The sequence below is a fragment of the Microcaecilia unicolor genome, chromosome 4, assembly GCF_901765095.1.
Source record: "Microcaecilia unicolor chromosome 4, aMicUni1.1, whole genome shotgun sequence".
NCBI lineage: Eukaryota > Metazoa > Chordata > Amphibia > Gymnophiona > Siphonopidae > Microcaecilia > Microcaecilia unicolor.
This window is the reverse complement of record NC_044034.1, coordinates 54446331-54468264: the sequence shown is the minus strand read 5'-3', so window position 1 is coordinate 54468264 and position 21934 is coordinate 54446331. Positions and strand designations below refer to the sequence as shown.

Sequence of the window (21934 nt, the reverse complement as noted above, 5' to 3'; positions counted from 1 at the left end):
TCAGACTCTTCCCGCCTAACACATACGTCTCCCATGTATTTCTACTCCCTAAGTGCATCACTTTGCATTTCTTCGCATTGAATTTTAATTGCCAAACGTTAGACCATTCTTCTAGCTTCCGCAGATCTTTTTTCATGCTTTCCACTCCCTCCGGGGTGTCCACTCTGTTGCAAATCTTGGTGTCATCCGCAAAAAGGCAAACTTTACCTTGTAAGCCTTCGGCAATATCACTCACAAATACATTGAATAGAATCGGCCCCAGCACCGATCCCTGAGGCACTCCACTACTCACCTTTCTCTCCTCCGAGCGAACTCCATTTACCACCACCCTCTGGCATCTGCCCGTCAACCAGTTCCTAATCCAGTTCACCACTTCAAGTCCTATTTTCAGCCTGTCTAGTTTATTCAAGAGCCTCCTGTGGGGAACCGTGTCAAAAGCTTTGCTGAAATCTAAGTGGATTACGTCCATAGCACGGCCTTGATTTAATTCTCCGGTCACCCAGTCAAAGAATTCAATGAGATTCGTTTGGCACGATTTCCCTTCTCGGATCTTGCAACTTATTTGCTTCCAGGAAATTCACTATCCTTTCCTTCAGCATCGCTTCCATTATTTTTCCAATAATCGAAGTGAGGCTTACTGGCCTGTAGTTTCCAGCTTCTTCCCTATCACCATTTTTGTGAAGAGGGACCACCTCCGCTGTTCTCCAATCCCACGGAACCTCTTCCGTCTCCAAGGATTTATTAAACAAATCTTTAAGAGGATCCGCCAGAACCTCTCTGAGTTCCCTCAATATCCTGGGGTGGATCCCATCCGGTCCCACTGCTTTGTCCACCTTTAGATTTTTAAGTTGTTCATACACACTCTCTTCTGTGAACGGTGCTATATCCACTCCACTCTCACATGTTCTTTTGCCAGTCCATTGCAGTCCTGCTCCAGGATTTTCTTCTGTGAAAACAGAACAAAAGCATCTATTTAGCAAATTGGCTTTTTCTTCATCATTATCTACATAGCGGTTCTCAGCATCTTTCAGTCTCACAATTCCCTTTTTAGTCTTCCTTCTTTCACTAATATGCCTGAAGAAAGTTTTGTCACCCCTCCTTACATTTCTAGCCATTTGTTCTTCCGCTAGCGCTTTCGCCAGACGTATCTCTCTCTTGGCTTCTTTCAGTTTCATCCGGTATTCCTCCCCTTGTTCCTCTTCTTGAGTCTTTCTGTATTTCAGGAATGCCAACTCTTTAGCCTTTATTTTCTCAGCCACTTGTTTGGAGAACCATATCGGTTTCCTTTTTCTCTTGCTTTTATTTACTCTCTTTACATAAAGGTTCGTGGCCCTATTTATAGCTTCTTTCAGCTTGGACCACTGTCCTTCCACTTCTCGTTCATCCTCCCATCCCATGAGCTCCTTCCTCAGGTATTCCCCCATTTTACTAAAGTCAGCACGCTTGAAATCCAGGACTTTGATTTTTGAGTGGCCACTTTCCACTTCAGCAGTCATATCAAACCAAACCGTTTGATGGTCACTGCCACCCAGGTGGGCACCCACTCGGACATTTGACACACTATCCCCATTTGTGAGCACCAGATCCAGCGTCGCTCCCTCCCTCGTGGGTTCCGTCATCATTTGTCTGAGCAGAGCACTTTGAAAAGCATCCACGATCTCTCTACTTCTTTCCGATTTCGCAGACGGAACTTTCCAATCTACATCCGGCAGATTGAAATCTCCCAGCAACAGCACCTCTCTCTTCTTTCCCAACTTATGGATATCTGCGACCAGATCTTTATCTAGATCCTCCAATTGTGTCGGAGGTCTGTAGACAACACCCACGTGTATAGAGGTTTTATCATCTCTTTTTAAGGTGATCCATATCGCTTCTTCCTTTCCCCAGGTCCCTGACATTTCAGTTGCCTCGATATCATTTCTCACATACAGAGCTACTCCTCCACCTTTTCGACCCTCTCTATCCTTCCTAAATAGATTATAGCCCGGTATGTTTGCATCCCATTCATTGGAACCATTTAGCCACATCTCCGTGATTGCAACAATGTCTAAGTCTGCCTCTAACATCAGGGTTTGAAGGTCATGAACTTTATTGCTTAGACTGCGAGCATTTGTGGTCATTGCTTTCCATCTACATTTTCTGGTATGTGTTTCAACATTTGTGATTTGGGGTTGTTTTTTATCTTTGGTACCTTCATATCTTTTTGTTTCACCTCCCATTGCTTGTTCTTCCATGTCAGTTCTATTTTGAGGAACATCACAGTGCTGTAATGGAGCAAGAATTCTGTAGGGGCAACACTTGTGAGGGTGGATGCCTCTGTGTCACATAACGAAATCTGCCTGAGCCTACAGTGAACCATCTATTCTTAGGTGGTTTTATCCTTTGAGGTAGTGGTGTGAATTTGGCTGGATTCTGTGCATTATGATATTGTGCAGTCTTAGAAGTTGCTTTAAGTGCATCTAATTCCTGCTGTACTTTACTGAGCTCCTGTTTGAAACTAGTGAGCTGATGACAGATAGGACAAGCCTTAAGGCTCCAGATGATTTGCCTTGAAACTAAAGCACCACAATTATTACAGAGAATAAAAGTCATCCTGATTTGTTGGAATGGGTATGAACAGGTATGCTATGATGGGGTTTAACCGTGTGCAAGATTAATTTTGCTCCTCAGCAATCTGAGACAGTTGTAATTAGGGTGGAGTTAATTTGTGATAAGTAGTTATTCAGAAAAGCTATTTAGGAAGTGTCAGTCTTGGGGTGGGTGGGCTTAAACTTTACCTGTGGAATGTGTTTGCTGTAAAACCTATCTCTAGGACTGTGTTAAGCCACTATTCTACACAGCTGTGTTTGGGACAAGGGGAAGACAAGGTTAAGTCAAGGGGAAGACAAGGTTAAGAAATGCACCAGAAATGTGCAGAAACCACAGCTGTAGGGTAGGGAAAGCCAGCACAATTCTTATCTGTTTGAGTATCCTTCAGGCAGCAGACAAGCAAAGAGCTGCAGGCTGCTCAGGAGCTCCACAGAAAACAGAAATCACCACACCTAAGTGTTTAAAATGTCTGCTGAAAACCAGGTGGTTGGGGAAGGGGAACAGCTCAGCACACTTAGTAAAAGAAAGAGATTTCTAATACTTCCTGGCAGTTTTGAAATCTGAAATCTAGTTTGAAATTTACAGATATCAATAAACCAGTTAGAAACACAACAATCAGATATCAATAAACCAGTTAGAAACACAACAATGAGATCACAACAGTTAGATCACAATATTTGCAGAACAGATTAAAACAGGTTTAAAAAAAAAAATCTTTTAGGAAAGATATACTTGCAGTGACAAAGACAGACAAGGATAGAAGGGATAGAAGGGAAAGCCAGTGGGTTACAGTGGGTTTTGGAGGCCTCCCATTTACCAGCACAAGTGTTACGGGTAGGGGGGTGGGCCTGGGTCCGCCTGCCTGAAGTGCACTGTGGTACCCACTAAAAGTGCTCCAGGGACCTGCATACACACAGGCCTCTAGGACTTGTTGCTGCTGTATAACCTTGGCACACCAGTTGACACCTGAAGACTAATCTCTTTGAAAAAGTCCTTTATTTGAATAAGCACGCTTACTCACAGTTAACTGCAGATCAGAGGTTGTGCCCCACTGGCAAAGAGTCTTCTTGGTACTGAGATTAGTAGTAGGTCAGAGCTGGCAGAATGCTGTATAATGCCCTCTTTCAGCAACATTCAAGGGAAGAACTAAGTTCTGTAACGTGGCTAACACATCAAAGGGATCTAAAACTGTGTTACAAAAATGGCCACTACCTCATGGACTACCGGAAACAAAACAGGGCACATTCTGACCCAGTAAGCAGGGGGAAAAGCACCATGGGAGTATAGCCTACCAACTACCAACATTGTGAGCATTTAACGCAAGCTACTGGAATCACGGAGCCCAATACCCTACACCCACCACAATGCATTGCTGATGTGACTCTGCAGTGCACATAACAGAAAAGGTGTCACACTCACCCGAGAAACACATCAGAACCTGGGAAAGGCTGTCAGAGGATAGAACACATTCTGCTCTCATGGAGGTGGGTACGGCATTTGAGGCTGGCATACAGGCTGGGAAAAAAAGTTTGTAAAGTGGGTTTTGTTTGGTGGGAGGGGGTTAGTGACCACTGGGGGAGTCAGGGGAGGCGATCCCCGATTTCCTCCAGTGGTCATCTGGTCAGTTGGGGCACGTTTTTGGGACTTGGACCTGAAAAAAAAGGGTCCAAATAAAGCGGACCAAATTCTCGTCCAATACGCCCTTCTTGTTTCGATTATCAGCTAAAGACGCCCATCTCTGCTCGGCCGATAACCACGCCCCAGTCCCACCTTCACCACGCCTCTGACACGCCCCCGTCAACTTTGTTCATTCCTGCGACGGAGTGCAGTTGAAGACGACCAAAATCGGCTTTCGATTATACCGATTTGGTCGCACACGGGAGAAAGACGCCCATCTCCCGATTTGGGTTGAAATATGGGCGTCTTTCTCTTTCGAAAATAAGCTGGAAAGTGATTAAATGTTTGTCTTCCCTTCTGTTCTGTGCACTTGCCTCCACTGATGTTCGTACCTCCCTGTATATGATTGTTTGTTAGAGATTCAATCCACTCCACTTCCCTCCTCCAAGTTCCGTTCTGTCTGATTGGTTCTTCGTTCCTGTGACATCGCGTTTGTTTGCTTGGCAACTATGCAGCGTTCCGTTTCCTCGACGTGAGGGCGGGGACAGTGAGAGCCAATGAAACGCTGAACTACAGACTACACTGCCACAGTGCCACAGAGTCAGCTTCAGAATGTTGGAGGTGCTTTTTATTATATACAGTGGGGGAAATAAGTATTTGATCCCTTGCTGATTTTGTAAGTTTGCCCACTGACAAAGACATGAGCAGCCCATAATTGAAGGGTAGGTTATTGGTAACAGTGAGAGATAGCACATCACAAATTAAATCCGGAAAATCACATTGTGGAAAGTATATGAATTTATTTGCATTCTGCAGAGGGAAATAAGTATTTGATCCCCCACCAACCAGTAAGAGATCTGGCCCCTACAGACCAGGTAGATGCTCCAAATCAACTCGTTACCTGCATGACAGACAGCTGTCGGCAATGGTCACCTGTATGAAAGACACCTGTCCACAGACTCAGTGAATCAGTCAGACTCTAACCTCTACAAAATGGCCAAGAGCAAGGAGCTGTCTAAGGATGTCAGGGACAAGATCATACACCTGCACAAGGCTGGAATGGGCTACAAAACCATCAGTAAGGACGCTGGGCGAGAAGGAGACAACTGTTGGTGCCATAGTAAGAAAATGGAAGAAGTACAAAATGACTGTCAATCGACAAAGATCTGGGGCTCCACGCAAAATCTCACCTCGTGGGGTATCCTTGATCATGAGGAAGGTTAGAAATCAGCCTACAACTACAAGGGGGGAACTTGTCAATGATCTCAAGGCAGCTGGGACCACTGTCACCACGAAAACCATTGGTAACACATTACGACATAACGGATTGCAATCCTGCAGTGCCCGCAAGGTCCCCCTGCTCCGGAAGGCACATGTGACGGCCCGTCTGAAGTTTGCCAGTGAACACCTGGATGATGCCGAGAGTGATTGGGAGAAGGTGCTGTGGTCAGATGAGACAAAAATTGAGCTCTTTGGCATGAACTCAACTCGCCGTGTTTGGAGAAGAGAAATGCTGCCTATGACCCAAAGAACACCGTCCCCACTATCAAGCATGGAGGTGGAAATGTTATGTTTTGGGGGTGTTTCTCTGCTAAGGGCACAGGACTACTTCACCGCATCAATGGGAGAATGGATGGGGCCATGTACCGTACAATTCTGAGTGACAACCTCCTTCCCTCCGCCAGGGCCTTAAAATGGGTCGTGGCTGGGTCTTCCAGCACGACAATGACCCAAAACATACAGCCAAGGCAACAAAGGAGTGGCTCAGGAAGAAGCACATTAGGGTCATGGAGTGGCCTAGCCAGTCACCAGACCTTAATCCCATTGAAAACTTATGGAGGGAGCTGAAGCTGCGAGTTGCCAAGTGACAGCCCAGAACTCTTAATGATTTAGAGATGATCTGCAAAGAGGAGTGGACCAAAATTCCTCCTGACATGTGTGCAAACCTCATCATCAACTACAGAAGACGTCTGACCGCTGTGCTTGCCAACAAGGGTTTTGCCACCAAGTATTAGGTCTTGTTTGCCAGAGGGATTAAATACTTATTTCCCTCTGCAGAATGCAAATAAATTCATATACTTTCCACAATGTGATTTTCCGGATTTAATTTGTGATGTGCTATCTCTCACTGTTACCAATAACCTACCCTTCAATTATGGGCTGCTCATGTCTTTGTCAGTGGGCAAACTTACAAAATCAGCAAGGGATCAAATACTTATTTCCCCCACTGTAGGATGCTCTGATGATCAATAATTTTCTGAATAGGAAACTACTTTTCTCTGTTTTGAGTGTGTGCAGTTGAGAGATAAACTATTATTTACCTACTTAAAATGGTAATTTAATTTTGAAAAAGAAAAGAACATCCAGCTAGGAGGAAACTGGTTAAAAACGTACACCTCCACCGCCATAACTTTGTTTAAATGAAGATATTGTAATGAATAAAAAATGAAAATGATTCTTGAAACTTGCGGGTCCTTTTATCAAGCAGCAATAAAAAGTGGTCTGCGGTAGCCCCAACACGGGTCTTTCTCACACACTGAGGTCACTGCCAGTAAAAGGCAGATTTTTCTATATTCCAATAATGGCCACCATTACAGTATCTTCATTTAAACAAAGTTATGGCGGTGGAGGTGTACGTTTTTAACCAGTTTCCTCCTAGCTGGATGTTCTTTTCTTTTTCAAAATTAAATTACCATTTTAAGTAGGTTTCTATGGAACTTTGGAAGGCTAAGTGCTTTGAAAATATGCCTCTATGTGCTAATTTCCCATGCGCTAACCAATTAGCATAGCCATGCTCATTATTCACCCCCAAACACGCCCCAGTGCTAAGCTACGTCAATTTCAAAACTATTGCGGGACACCTGAGTGCGCCCTCAGTAGTGCATTTTAACCTGTGGTAAGCACGTGTTAGTGGATTATAAAAGGGCCCTTTGGTCTTTTATTACATGTATTTACTTTTTTCATAGTCGCTACCATATATATGCCAAACATTTCTGCCAACGATGGATGTGTTTTTCAAAGCTGTTGCAAAAGAACTGCCCATCTTGTCTCTTCAATATGTTGCTCACACTCCTTTCCACCTCTCCATTCGAGTCAGACGTATCTGAAGGTATTCCTTCAATTTTGGAAATCACATGGTGCTAAGTCTGGGATGTATGGTGGATGGGGTAAGACTGTTCTAATTTTATGCATAAGTACATAAGTGAGTACTTAAGTAATACCCAGCATCCTGTCCACGACAGCGGCCAATCCAGGCCAAGGGCACCTGGCGAGCTTCCCAAACGTACAAACATTCTAAACATGTTATTCCTGGAATTGTGGATTTTTCCCAAGTCCATTTAGTAGTGGTTTATGGACTTGTCATTTAGGAAACAGTCTAACCCCTTTTTAAATTCTGCTAAGCTAACCGCCTTCACCACATTCTCCGGCAATGAATTCCAGAGTTTAATTATGCGTTGGGTGAAGAAACATTTTCTCCGATTTATTTTAAATTTACTACACTGTAGTTTCATCGCATGCCCCCCCTAGTCCTAGTATTTTTGGAAAGCGTGAACAGACGCTTCACATCCACCTGTTCCACTCCATATGGGTTACAATTTAACTGCCAGTACCTTAAAGATTTTTCAGTTCCAGTTTGAAACCAGTGGAGTTCTTTTTCTTTTTTAAATCTATGATGGTTGAACTGTAACCTCGGAAAAATTGGGGTGGCTTATAGTAAACTGAGATCTTTTTTCTCCACTTTGGTTGTGAATACTTTGATGAGGACTGGGGTTTTTTTGTTCTTGCCTGTGTTATGTATAGAAGTGATCGTTGTTTTGGAATATTTATATCCATGCTTTCAGCTCTGAATAAGATTAGCTATGTAAGACTATGAGACCTATCTTCGCAACTGCTTCTGTGGTGTTTTGTGCTGTGTGAGGCCTAGCATTGTCAAGTTGCAAAAAGTTTTATTCTTGCGTTTCCAATCAAAGCAGTTTACATACAGGTAGTTTCAAAGTTTTCAGGGTTGCAATGTAATGCTGTGAGTGATCCTTTGATTGTCTCTTACGTGCTCATCAACCTTTCTCCTATGGGACTCGTCTGCTGCTGTTGTGGGTCAGTCACTTCCTTTTTGATCACACAAAATAAGATCATCCTGGTCCACAGTCTTTACATTTTTTGGCCCAGCAATGCAGAGTACTCATATCAATACAGTCATCACATAAATAAACTACATATGACAGTGAATCTGCTTAACAGTCAGGAATTCTATCACAGCACTTTGTTTAAATCACACTGACAAGTGCTCATTGCATGCTTCCATTTCACAAGCAACAGCAAAACAGTCTCTTCACACAGATACCGAGATGAAGGAAGAAATTTCAAATAACAAATGAACACATGTAGCACATCAGTGAAAGCATCTGTTGATAAATTACTCTTCATTTAATCCTTGTAATATGAGTAAAAATTAAAAATGTTTCTCTATAGAGACTTAATGCCTTTTACCTGCTGAAAAAGGGATATTTTCTTGGCAATAACAGGTGGGAAATCTTGTTCACATATTGAACTTCGAGAAAAGCCGATCCACATGTTTGCATCTTCAAGGATAAGCATTTGATATAGAACTGGTAGAGAAGCCTATAGAATAAGAGAACACAAAACCAATTTGTTTAAAACATCAGTACTCATTATTTTACTTATTTCAGACTTTCTTGTTTCCTTTGATATCTCATTCTTTAGCCTTCTAATTTTGCAAATTAATATGTATTATTGTTAGTAAACCCATTACAAAATGATAGGGTACAACAGCACTATTCCTATCCTGCCCAATCATATGCCCCAAAATAAGTTGTTTTAATGTCAAGTGGGGCAGAGGTTAAGTTTTCCACAACAGCCATCCTTGACCTCTCTCCCCAATCCCACTGCCTCATGGCAAGCTGAAGTCTTCAGGATCATGAGAGATGTCCAATTGCTCCTATCCTACTGGGGGTTCTCTCTGCCACTGGACAGCTGAGCTCCAGTACCAGACAGAACCTAGGGGTCTCTGAACCCCTAAATTAAAACATTCTATAGCAGGGCACCTGAATGGCATATATTCTACTAGTAAAAAAGGCCCATTTCTGACACAAATGAAACGGGTGCTAGCAAGGTTTTCATCAGAGTGTGTATGTTTGAGTGTGTGTGAGAGTGACTGTGTGAGAGAGACTGTGTGAGAGAGAGTGAATATGTGAGTGTGTGTGTGTGACAGAGAGAGTGAGACTGGGTGTGAGTGTGTCTGTGAGAAAGAGAGTGTGTGTGTGAGAATGAGAGTGTGTGCCATGGGCCCCTCCTCCCACCCTCCAAGTTCCAGGGTCGTCCCCCCCCCCTCCCAGTTCCAGGGTCGTCCCCTCCTCCCTCCCTCACTCTGAGTTCCAGGGTCATCCCACCCTCCCAGTTCCAGGGTCGTCCCCTCCCTCCGAGCTCCAGGGTCGTCCCCTCCCTCCCTCCGAGTTCCAGGGTCATCTCCCCTCTCTCCGATTTCCAGGGTCATCCCCTCCCTCTGAGTTCCAGGGTCGTCCCCTCCCTCCCTCCCTCCGAGTTCCAGGGTTCCCCCCTCCCCCCGAGTTCCAGGGTCGTCCCCTCCCTCCCTCCCCCAAAGTTCCACGGTCGTCCCCTCCCTTCCTACTACTACTTATTTCTATAGCGCTACCGGACGTACGCAGCGCTTCACACTTGAACATGGAGAGACAGTCCCTGCTCGATAGAGGTTACAATCTAATTATGACAGACAGACAGGACAAGTAAGGGATACGGGTTAGGACAGTCAGGACATATCAGGGATAGGGGACAGTTGAAGGGTTAGGTTTAGGTATTAAAACCAGCATTGAAGAGGTAGGTTTTTAGCTTAGATTTGAAGACGGTCAGAGATGAGGCTTGGCATACCGGCTCAGGAAGTTTATTCCAGGCATATGGTGCAGCAAGATAGAAGGAACGGATTCTGGATTTAGCGGTGGAGGAGAAGGGTGCAGATAAGAGAGATTTGCCCAGTGAGCGGAGTCCCCCGGAAGGAGTGTAGGGAGAGATGAAGAGTACCTCTCCCTGAGGAGCTGCAGAGTGAATGCATTTGTAAGTCAGTAAGAGGAATTTGAACTGAATGCGGAAACGGATAGGGAGCCAATAAAGTGACTTGAGGAGAGGGCTAATATAAGCGTAACGACACTGGCGGAATATTAGTCGTGCAGCAGAATTGTGAACAGATTGAAGAGGAGAGAGATGGCTCAGTGGGAGACCTGTGAGAAGCAAGTTGCAGTAGTCTAAGCGGGAGGTGATAAGAGTGTGGATGAGGGTTCTGTTGCACACTCAGAAAGGAAAGGGCGAATTTTGGTGATGTTATAGAGGAAGAAACGACAGGTTTTAGCAGTCTGTTGAATATGTGAAGCGAAGGAGAGGGAGGAGTCGAAGATGACCCCAAGGTTACGTGCTGATGAGACGGGAAGGATGAGTGTATTATCCACAGAAATAGAGAAAGGGGGGAGAGGAGAGGTCGGTTTAGGTGGAAAGATAAGAAGTTCAGTCTTGGTCATGTATAGCTTCAGATGGCAGTGAAACATCCAGGCAGCAATGTCAGACAGGCATGCTGAAACTTTGGCCTGGATGCCTGCTGGGATTTCTGGTGTAGAGAGGTAGATCTGGAAGTCATCGACGTAAAGATGATACTGAAAACCATGGGATGAGATCAGAGTACCAAGCGAAGTATATATGGAGAAGAGTAGAGGTCCCAGGACAGATCCCTGAGGTACACCAACTGACAGCGGGATAGAAGAGGAGGAGGATCCACCAGAGTATACGCTAAAAGTACGTTTGGAGAGATAAGAAGAAAACCAAGAAAGAAAAGAGCCTTGAAAACCAAGCGAGGATAGCGTATCGAGGAGTAAGCTGTGATCGTCTGTCTCAAAGGCAGCAGATAGCGAAAGCTACATACCTGTAGAAGGTATTCTCCGAGGACAGCAGGCTGATTGTTCTCACGAATGGGTGAAGTCCATGGCAGCCCCTCCAATTGGAGATCTTCACTAGTAACAGCGTTTGCTAGCCCTCGCGTTCACATGCACCGTGTGCATGCGCGACTGTCTTCCCGCCGAACGCGCTCGTGTTCGTCAGTCTAGTACATAGCAAAGACATAGACAAAGGAAGACACGACTTCAAAGGGGAGGCGGGCGGGTTGGTGAGAACAATCAGCCTGCTGTCCTTGGAGAATACTTTCTACAGGTATGTAGCTTTCGCTTTCTCCGAGGACAAGCAGGCTGCATGTTCCCCGCTCCCCCCCGTTGTCTATTTCTGTTGATGGCTCTCTCATTCTCCCTGTCTCCTCAGCTCGAAACCTTGGGGTCATCTTTGACTCTTCTCTCTCCTTCTCTGCTCATATCCAGCAGATTGCCAAGACCTGTTGTTTCTTTCTTTACAACATCCGTAAAATCCGCCCCTTTCTTTCCGAGCACTCTACCAAAACCCTCATCCACACCCTTGTCACCTCTCATTTAGACTACTGCAATCTGCTTCTTGCTGGCCTCCCACTTAGTCACCTCTCCCCCCTCCAGTCGGTTCAAAACTCTGCTGCCCGTCTCGTCTTCCGCCAGGGTCACTTTACTCATACTACCCCTCTCCTCAAGACCCTTCACTGGCTCCCTATCCGTTTTCGCATCCTGTTCAAACTTCTTCTACTAACCTAAAAATCTCACTCTGCTGCTCCCCAGTATCTCTCCACACTCGTCCTTCCCTACACCCCTTCCCGTGCACTCCGCTCCATGGATAAATCCTTCTTATCTGTTCCCTTCTCCACTACTGCCAACTCCAGACTGCGCGCGTTCTGTCTCGCTGCACCCTACGCCTGGAATAAACTTCCTGAGCCCCTACGTCTTGCCCCATCCTTGGCCACCTTTAAATCTAGACTGAAAGCCCACCTCTTTAACATTGCTTTTGACTCGTAACCATTTGTAACCACTCGCCTCCACCTACCCTCCTCTCTTCCTTCCCGTTCACATTAAATTGATTTGCTTACTTTATTTATTTTTTGTCTATTAGATTGTAAGCTCTTTGAGCAGGGACTGTCTTTCTTCTATGTTTGTGCAGCGCTGTGTACGCCTTGTAGCGCTATAGAAATGCTAAATAGTAGTAGTAGTAGAAGTAATGTTCTCACGAATGGGGTATCCCTAGCCCCCAGGCTCACTCAAAACATCAAACAGGGTCAATTGGGCCTTGCAACGGCGAGGGCATAACAAAAATTGACCTAAACTTATTCAACTAACTGAGAGTGCAGCCTGGAACAGAAAAAAAGTGAGCCTAGGGGGGTGGAGTTGGATTCTAAACCCTGAACAGATTCTGCAGCACCGACTGCCCGAACCGACTGTCGCGTCGGGTATCCTGCTGAGATGTGAATGTGTGGACGGATGAACACACGTCGCAGCCTTGCAAATCTCTTCAATAGTGGCTGACTTCAAGTGGGCCACTGACGCTGCCATGGCTCTAACACTATGAGCCGTGACATGACCCTCAAGAGTCAGCCCAGACTGGGCATAAGCGAAGGAAATGCAATCTGCTTGCCAATAGGATATGGTGCATTTCCCGACAGCCACTCCCCTTCTGTTGGGATCAAAAGAAACAAATAATTGGGCAGACTGTCTGTGGGGCTGTGTCCACTCCAGAAAGAAGGCCAATGCTCGTTTGCAGTCCAATGTGTGCAGCTGGTGTTCAGCAGGGCGGGTATGAGGACGGGGAAAGAATGTTGGCAAGACAACTGACTGGTTCAGATGGAACTCCGACACCACCTTCGGCAAGAAACTAGGGTGAGTACGGAGGACTACTCTGTTATGATGAAATTTGGTATAAGGTTCATGAGCTACCAAGGCTTGAAGCTCACTGACATTGCGAGCTGAAGTAACTGCCACCAAGAAAATGACCTTCCAGGTCAAGTACTTCAGATGGCATGAATTCAGTGGCTCGAAAGGAGGTTTCATCAGCTGGGTGAGAATGACATTGAGATCCCATGACACTGTAGGAGGTCTGATGGGGGGCTTTGACAAAAGCAAACCTCTCATGAAGCGAACAACTAAAGGCTGTCCCGAGATTGGCTTACCTTCCACACATTAATGGTATGCACTAATCGCACTAAGATGAACTCTTACAGAGTTTGTCTTAAGACCAGACTCAGACACGTGCAGAAGGTATTCAAGCAGGGTCTGTGTAGGACAAGAGTGAGGATCTAGGGCCTTGCTGTCACACCAGACGGCAAACCTCTGCCATAGAAAGAAGTAACTCTTTTTAGTGGAATCTTTCCTGGAAGCAAGCAAGACCCGGGAGACACCCTCAGAGAGACCCAAGGAGGCAAAATCTACGCTCTCAATACCCAGACCGTGAGAGCCAGAGACTGGAGGTTGGGATGCAGAAGCGCCCCCTCGTTCTGAGTAATGAGGGTCGGAAAACACTCCAATCTCCACGGTTCTTCGGAGGACAACTCCAGAAGAAGAGGGAACCAGATCTGACGCGGCCAGAAAGGAGCGATCAGAATTATCGTGCCTCGGTCTTGCCTGAGTTTCAGCAAAGTCTTCCCCACCAAAGGTATGGGAGGATAAGCATATAGGAGGCCTTCCCCCCAATCCAGGAGAAAGGCATCCGACGCTAGCCTGCCGTGGGCCTGAAGTCTGGAACAGAACTGAGGGACTTTGTGGTTGGCTCGGGTAGCAAAGAGATCCACCAAGGGGGTGCCCCATGCTTGGAAGATCTCGTGTACCACTTTGGAATTGAGCGACCACTCGTGAGGTTGCATGATCCTGCTCAACCTGTTGGCTAGACTGTTGTTTATGCCTTACAAAAAATCAGAAAGAACAAATCCAACAAACCAAGTTAAACCATAAACTCACTATAATAAACTTGGGTTCAAAATAATTTATCTTTTTTTATATATGCACTTTAAAATGCTATAAATATTATAAAGTGTTTTAAAGTGCATATATAAAAAAGATAAATTATTTTGAACCCAAGTTTATTATAGTGAGTTTATGGTTTAACTTGGTTTGTTGGATTTGTTCTTCCTGAATTTTTTGTAATCCCCCACCCGGGGGATTTATAATGCCTGTAAAATGGTTTAAAGGATTAGCAATTTTCCCTTTCTGATGAAGACTTTTGAAACTCGGCCAGAGTTAAAGGGAGCAGTTATTGTGATGGCAAGATTGGAATGGATGAATGATATGTGATTTTAATGAAGCACGAGCACAATATACCCCAAGGGAAGTGAAATAACTGTGTGAATATATGTGTATATTGCATTGTGGGTTGGTTTATGTAAGATATGTGGGGGAAGTGAGATCAGTGTGTCATGAATTAACATATACCTCCTTTAGGTTCAAACAAATGTTGTATTGTATGTTCTATTATCTATGTATCGGATGGTAATATGGAATGCACCATAATGTATGGGCGGAGCTCAAGCTTAACAGTATTTAATGTGAGTAGTTTATGACCTATACATATTTATTATAGATATATGCATACACTGGTGATAAAGATCTACTGGGGCTCAGATGTATGTACATACACAAATATTAGGAGGTGGAACATCGTATGTGCAATGATGGTTCCATTGTGACACCACCACATATTCCTCTTGGGGATATAATGGGTGTAAACGGTATCGTCTGAGCACATTTAAAACACTTTATAATATTTATAGCATTTTAAAGTGCATATATAAAAAAAGATAAATTATTTTGAACCCAAGTTTATTATAGTGAGTTGTTGTTTACGCCTGCCAGATATGTGGCCTGAAGACACATGCCGTATCGGCGAGCCCAAAGCCACATTCTGACGGCCTCCTGACACAGAGGGTGAGATCTGGTGCCCCCCTGCTTGTTGATGTAATACATGGCAACCTGGTTGTCTGTCTGAATTCGAATAATTTGATGGGTCAGCCGATCCCTGAAAGCAGAGGGGAGTCTCCCCCCGCCAAGACTGAACAGCAGAAGGACCCCCATAAGATATGTGTGTGCTTTTTTAGCAATCTAGATGCAAGCATTTCCATCAGTTCTATAGCAAGTGGCTGTATTTGCACTGCTATGCTAATAATTTCTCTAAAGTAAAGTAGACACCATTAAGGTGCTTACATGAAGCCTGTTTTATAAAGACAAGTAGATGCCTACTTATCTTTATAAACTACTAGTGTAAGTGGCAGGTACAGACATTTATATCAGCCCTGTCAAGTATGCACATGAGTTATAGCAATTTGTAATCTATACATACTTGTATACTTGTGTGCTCCACCTATCCCTTGCCCAAACTCTACCCCTATTCACACCCACTGGCAAAGTAAGTGCCATCATTTCAAGGTGAACACTTTTGCACGAGGTCATTTACACGGTATGTGGGCACATATGCATGTAAATGACTAAAGTACCCCAAAGTGGCTGTGTACATTACTGCATAAAATACATGACCCCTTATATAATTACCCTCAGTGAGTAATTGTATAATTAGGCCCCTCTAGTTAGGTGCCCCAAGGGCATGTGGTAGGAGCCTATTCTTTAACAGAACCTGGATGCCCAGATTTTGTTATAGAACACTAGAGCAACCCATTATCATCATGCCTAACATTTAGACACCCGTGCTTATAAAAGCTAAAGAACCATCATTTAGGTTTATTAAATTTAACATCTACCGTGAGTCTCTTTTCAGAATTGCTGGACCAACATTACTGAATTCTTTGCCAGACACAATTCATAATATATCTGCCTATATGACTTTTTGAAAATCATTTAAGCATATTTTTTGCACCAGCTTTTCCCAGCCAAGATTGTTGACAATGTATTCAACAACATACTTAGAAGTTCAATAATGTCAGATTATTTTTCTATTTTATTGTTTTATAATGAATTGTATTATCATGTTTTTGTTTTACGTATGTATGTCATTGTAACCTACCTAGATTTGGGGATGGTGCGGGCTATAAATATTTCTAAATAAAGTTAAGTGAGGTTGCCTAAACGCGGTAGGGACACATGCAATTTACAGTGTTCTGTAAGTTGTACGTATAAGTAGGAGCCTCACCTATGTTCCTCCCCAGTGTTTGCCCCCTCCCCTTACAAACACCCGCGTTGTAAGTTAAGCAGGTATTTCCAGAATGGCACTTAGGGTGACTATTGACATTTATGTGCATATGTGCGTACATGTGCATGACATTCTCAGTACTCTGTATGTTTACACACATAGCATATGCGTAAATGTAAGCACCCAGCTTACAGAATTGTCCCCTTAAGGCCTTGCGCGTTTAACAACCAAAACTGTTGTCAGCCTGCTTACAGTGGTATGCTCCTAATAAGTTACTGAACTCAGTTCAGGGTTGTTTGCTAGATATCCCTCCTGTGCTATGGTGTGTTGGTGAAATGGAGGAATAGAGCTTTTTCTGTGCCTGTGCCAGAGTGCTGGATAATACATGCTTACAGAAGAATCTTTTGTCTTTTCGAAAGTATCTTAAAACAATACTATTTTCTATAAGGGAGTTTGGAGAGCAATTGTTGAGAAGGATCTTACTTACAGTGACTTATACAGTCAGCCCCCCCCCCCCCCCCCCCCCCCCCCCCCACCAGATCTCCTGAGTCTGAGTGAAGGTTGCCATAATATCTTCCTAGCAAAAGTCTCCTTAATCAGTTATACTGCTGGATGTCACTAGTGGGAAAAGTAGGTAGTAATGTCTGGATACATTCTCCCACTCTCCATGGAAAACACCTTTTCTAGGTAAGAAATTCTGCTTTCTCTGTGGGAAAAATGGGATATTCTCTACACCGTTGGGTGATTCTGTAGCTGAGGGCTGTGTGGAACCCTGGAAAACAAGTCTGGGTGGAGCAGTGGTGATATGAAACATTTATGCAAAAAGATTCTGCAGCAAAGTTTGTCTGAAAATGTGGTCCAACCATGAAGAGGCTCTAAAAAGTAATATCTGGTGAGAAGGCAATGCAGCATTCTCTGTGCAGGCTCACAAAATCACTGTGGAGGGGTTCTACTGAGTTTTAGAAGAATATATATCCAACACAAGGGCGTAGTGGATGATATTACCTATCTACGTGGATGCATTCATTGCCCTGCTACCCACTGAGAAAAATAGGAATCAGTACTCAGCCTGCAATGGTAAGTGGCTGGTAAGCTGCTTCTAGTTGCAAGCTGAACTAACCCTGGATATTCAATGCTAGGGCATGCACAGCTCTGTTTTTGTGTGGCACAGCTAAAAGAATGAAGGAAGATTTTAGAAAGAACTTGGAAAGGGGAATTCACACGTCCAAGTCAGGATATGGGGAATTCGCATGCTATTTTACAAGAGTCTCTTCCAAATGAAGAGCCTCTTGTAAAACAGATGGAGAAGATTTGCTATATGGTCCTGCAAGTACAGAGGAGCAGCAATTTTAGAAAGCTACGTATGGGGAAAAATCAACATAAAACCCCCCTTCAATACAGACATGGGATCAGCTTTCTAAAATCACTGCTCCCTCTCTTAAGTGCCCCAATCCCAGCTTTGAACCTGTATGGCAATTCCACCCCCATGCCAGCTCTCTACCCCCAATCAAGCCCCCCCTCTCCAAAGCACAGATACCCCTCTGAGCTGGCTCTGTCTCAAAGCACAAACACGTCTCCAAGGAATGAACTTCTCTTACCCCCCACCTCCCGAGGTGCATCCTATGTAAATGCCTCCCCCCAATAGACTTTAGGTAGGGGCCATCCAAAATGGCAGCAGAAACCTCTAGCGGTAATATTGTGGTATTACTGCTTGAAATTAGGACTTCAAGTCAAAGTCAGCTGCCCTTTTTTACATTGAGCACATCAGAAGAGGTCTAACATTGAGATCTAGGGCCCAAAACTTGAAGGAAATCCTTAATGAGGCCCTCATTTCTAGCGAAGTACACACTTAGACATAATCTGCAGAAAAAGTTTCTAATTCAGAATTTGAGTATTCTTAGGGCCTTGTTTACTAAGGTGCATTAGCGCTTTTAACATGCCTACAATTAGCGTGCGTGCTAACTATGTAGGCACCTATAGGGATATTGTAAGCGCATACACTGCTAACACGCGTACATGGTTAACGCGAGTTAAAAACATTAACGTGCCTATAACGCGGCTTAGTAAACAGGGCCCATAGTGTTTACCCAACAAAGTAGCAAAGTTCTCTGAAGAAGAGAGTGTGCCACGTGTCACTCCTCAGACTCTTCTCTTTCACAGAAAATTGGTAAATCCCTTCCAAAGGATCTCTGCTGCAAGTTTGTTAAGGAAATAGTATGGCCAATTCAATTTCTCTACTAGTGGTGCAGCTTCCACTAAGTAAGTCCAGCAGAGATAAACAGTAAATAAATAACAGCATTATCAACATATCACAACTTTTTCCATACACAGTACCTTTAATAATGCAACTGCCCAGACTCGTTCTTGATCTATCCAGGAAGGTATTTGATCCCTAATAGTTTTCTGAGAATCCTTAAAGCAAAAAAAAAAAAAAAGTTACATTCATTATATTTTAAAATTTGTTATACACAAAACAGTAAGTTAATAGCTTTGCAAAAATTCTAAATGTTCTGTCAATAATTTACACCAGACTCAAAAAAATGTGAATGAACTCTCGACATGACCAGTTGTTTATTACAAATATACAAATGAAAATGAAATATGTATACAGGAGTAGTAATTGTGCTGACATTGAATTGCATACAACAAAGGAGATGGGGAATGGGATTTGATATACTGGTTCTTCATCCTCCGGTTCTTAATGGGGTACAATTTTCTAGATTAGCTATTCTCCTTCTCTGCAGTCTCTTTTTGAAATTCTTTTCCTCTATGATTAGAACAGAGTCGAATTATTTAGAATTCCGGAAAAAATATTAAAATGTTATTTGATAAATAAATAATAAATCTCTTGTGATTACTTTTTTAATTTACAATTTTTCAGAATACTTTTATGCTATTATTTGTTATGATGTGTTATGGATGTGTGCTCTGAATGCAGAGGACATGAGTCTGATGGTTGAACTTACTTTTTCTTTTGTTTCCTCTGTCATAGCGACTGTAATGTGCTAGGTAAGTGCATGTGACATAAGTACATAAGTATTGCCATACTGGGAAAGACCAAAGGTCCATCAAGCCCAGCATCCTGTTTCCAACAGTGGCGGCAATCCACGTCACAAATACCTGGCAAGATTCCAAAAAAGTACAAAACATTTTATACTGCTTATCCCAGAAATAAGCAGTGGATTTTCCCCAAGTCCAATTTAATAATGGTCTATGGACTTTTCCTTTAGGACGTCGCCCAAACCTTTTTAAAACCCTGCTAGGCTAACCGCCTTGACCACATTCTCTGGCAACGAATTCCAGAGTTTAATTACACGTTGAATGAAGAAAATTTCTCTCTGATTCGTTTTAAAATTTACTACTTTGTAGCTTCATCACATGCCCCCTAGTCCTAGTATTTTTGGAAAGCATAAACAGATGCATCACGTTTGTCTACCTGTTCAACTCCACTCATTATTTTATAGACCTCTATCATATCTCCCCTCAGCCGCCTTTTCTCCAAGCTGAAGAGCCCTAGTCGCTTTAGCCTTTCCACACAGGGAAGCCGTCCCATCCCCTGTATCATTTTTGTCGCCCTTCTCTGCACCTTTTCTAATTCCACTATATCTTTTTTGAGATGCGGCGACCAGAATTCACACAATATTCGAGGTGCGGTCGCACCATGGAGCGATACAATGGCATTATAACGTCCTCATTTTTGCTTTCCATTCCTTTCCTAATAATACCTAACATTCTATTTGCTTTCTTAGCCGCAGCAGCACACTGAGCAGAAGGTTTCAGCATATCATCAACGACTACACCTAGATCTCTTTCTTGGACGGTGACTCCTAATGTGGAACCTTGCATGACGTAGCTATAATTCGGGTTCCTCTTTCCCACATGCATCACTTTGCACTTGCTCACATTAAACGTCATCTGCCATTTAGACGCCCAGTCTCCCAGTCTCGTAAGGTCCTCTTGTAATTTTTCACAATCCTCCCGTGATTTACCGACTTTGAATAATTTTGTGTCGTCAGCAAATTTAATTACCGCACTAGTTACTCCCATCTCTAGGTCATTTATAAATATGTTAAAAAGCAGCAGTCCCAGCACAGACCCCTGGGGAACTCCACTAACTACCCTTCTCCATTGAGAATACTGACCATTTAATCCTACTCTCTGTTTTCTATCTTTTAGCCAGTTTTTAATCCACAATAGGATAGTACCTCCTATCCCATGACTCTCCAATTTCCTCTGGAGTCTTTCATAAGGTACTTTGTCAAATGCCTTCTGAAAATCCAGATACACAATATCAACTGGCTCACCTTTATCCACATGTTTGTTCACCCCTTCAAAGAACTGTAATAGATTGGTGAGGCACAATTTCCCTTCACTAAATCCATGTTGGCTTTGTCTCATTAATCCAGGCTTTTGAATATGCTCTGTAATTTTGTTCTTTATAATAGTCTCTACCATTTTGTCCGGCACCGACGTCAGACTCACCAGTCAATAAAAGCCCTGCAGAGGTGGGCTGTAGGCTTCTTTTAAATGCCTGCAGCACACTGTGTGCACGCCCCCAGAGCAGACCGAGACGAGATCGCTCACGCTGGGGACAGGAGAGGGTTCGGCATGCAGGTTGCTTTCACTTTGCCTTGGCAGATAGTATGAAGCTAGTCCCTTCCTCTCTCTCCCATGTCCACCAGCAGTCGGACTGGTTCCGGCAGGAGGAGCTGATCAGGCAGATCAGCAACATCTGAGTGCAGAACCTACAAGGTAAGGGCTGGCTCATCTCGCATCCGGGAATGGATCCGCCTTAGATGGACTGAGATTTTTAACCCATGGGGGGGGGGGGAGAGATTAGGATCACTTTCTGTACGTCTGGCTCAGTAACTCTTAATTAGAACCCAAACCCCGGGAGGGTCCTGGGATGAGTGATGGGACAAGGGGGGCTGCACGGTTTCTCTTTCTTTTTATTTATTTGTTCATTAATCTCATCCCATGGCTTTTCCTACCATCTCTATGCTGATGACTCCCAAATCTACCTTTCTACCCCTGATATCTCACCTTGCATCCAAACCAAAGTTTCAGCGTGCTTGTCTGACATTGCTGTCTGGATGTCTCAACGCCACCTGAAATTAAATATGACCAAAACCGAGCTTCTCATTTCCCCCCCCAAACCCACCTCCCCGCTCCCCCCGTTTTCTATTTCTGTTGATGGCTCTCTCATTCTCCCTGTCTCCTCAGCTCGAAACCTTGGGGTCATCTTTGACTCTCCTCTCTCCTTCTCTGCTCATATCCAGCAGAGTTCCAAGACCTGTCATTTCTTTCTTTACAACATCCGTAAAATCCGCCCCTTTCTTTCCGAGCACTCTACCAAAACCCTCATCCACACCCTTGTCACCTCTCGTTTAGACTACTGCAATCTGCTTCTTGCTGGCCTCCCACTTAGTCACCTCTCCCCTCTCCAGTCGGTTCAAAACTCTGCTGCCTGTCTCATCTTCCGCCAGGGTCGCTTTACTCATACTACCCCTCTCCTCAAGACCCTTCTCTGGCTCCCTATCCGTTTTCGCATCCTGTTCAAACTTCTTCTACTAACCTATAAATGTACTCACTCTGCTGCTCCCCAGTATCTCTCCACACTCGTCCATCCCTACACCCCTTCCCGTGCACTCCGCTCCATGGATAAATCCTTCTT

General features: G+C 44.0%; 1 protein-coding gene across 1 annotated transcript in view; it reads right to left on the bottom strand.

Moving 5' to 3' along the window:
* Window positions 1-21934, bottom strand: part of DYNC2H1 (dynein cytoplasmic 2 heavy chain 1) — a 1078189-nt gene that overhangs the window by 217264 nt on the left and 838991 nt on the right. The window contains 2 exon segments of the mRNA XM_030202388.1: window positions 8695-8826; window positions 18595-18672. Coding sequence (XP_030058248.1) covers window positions 8695-8826; window positions 18595-18672 — 210 coding nt within the window.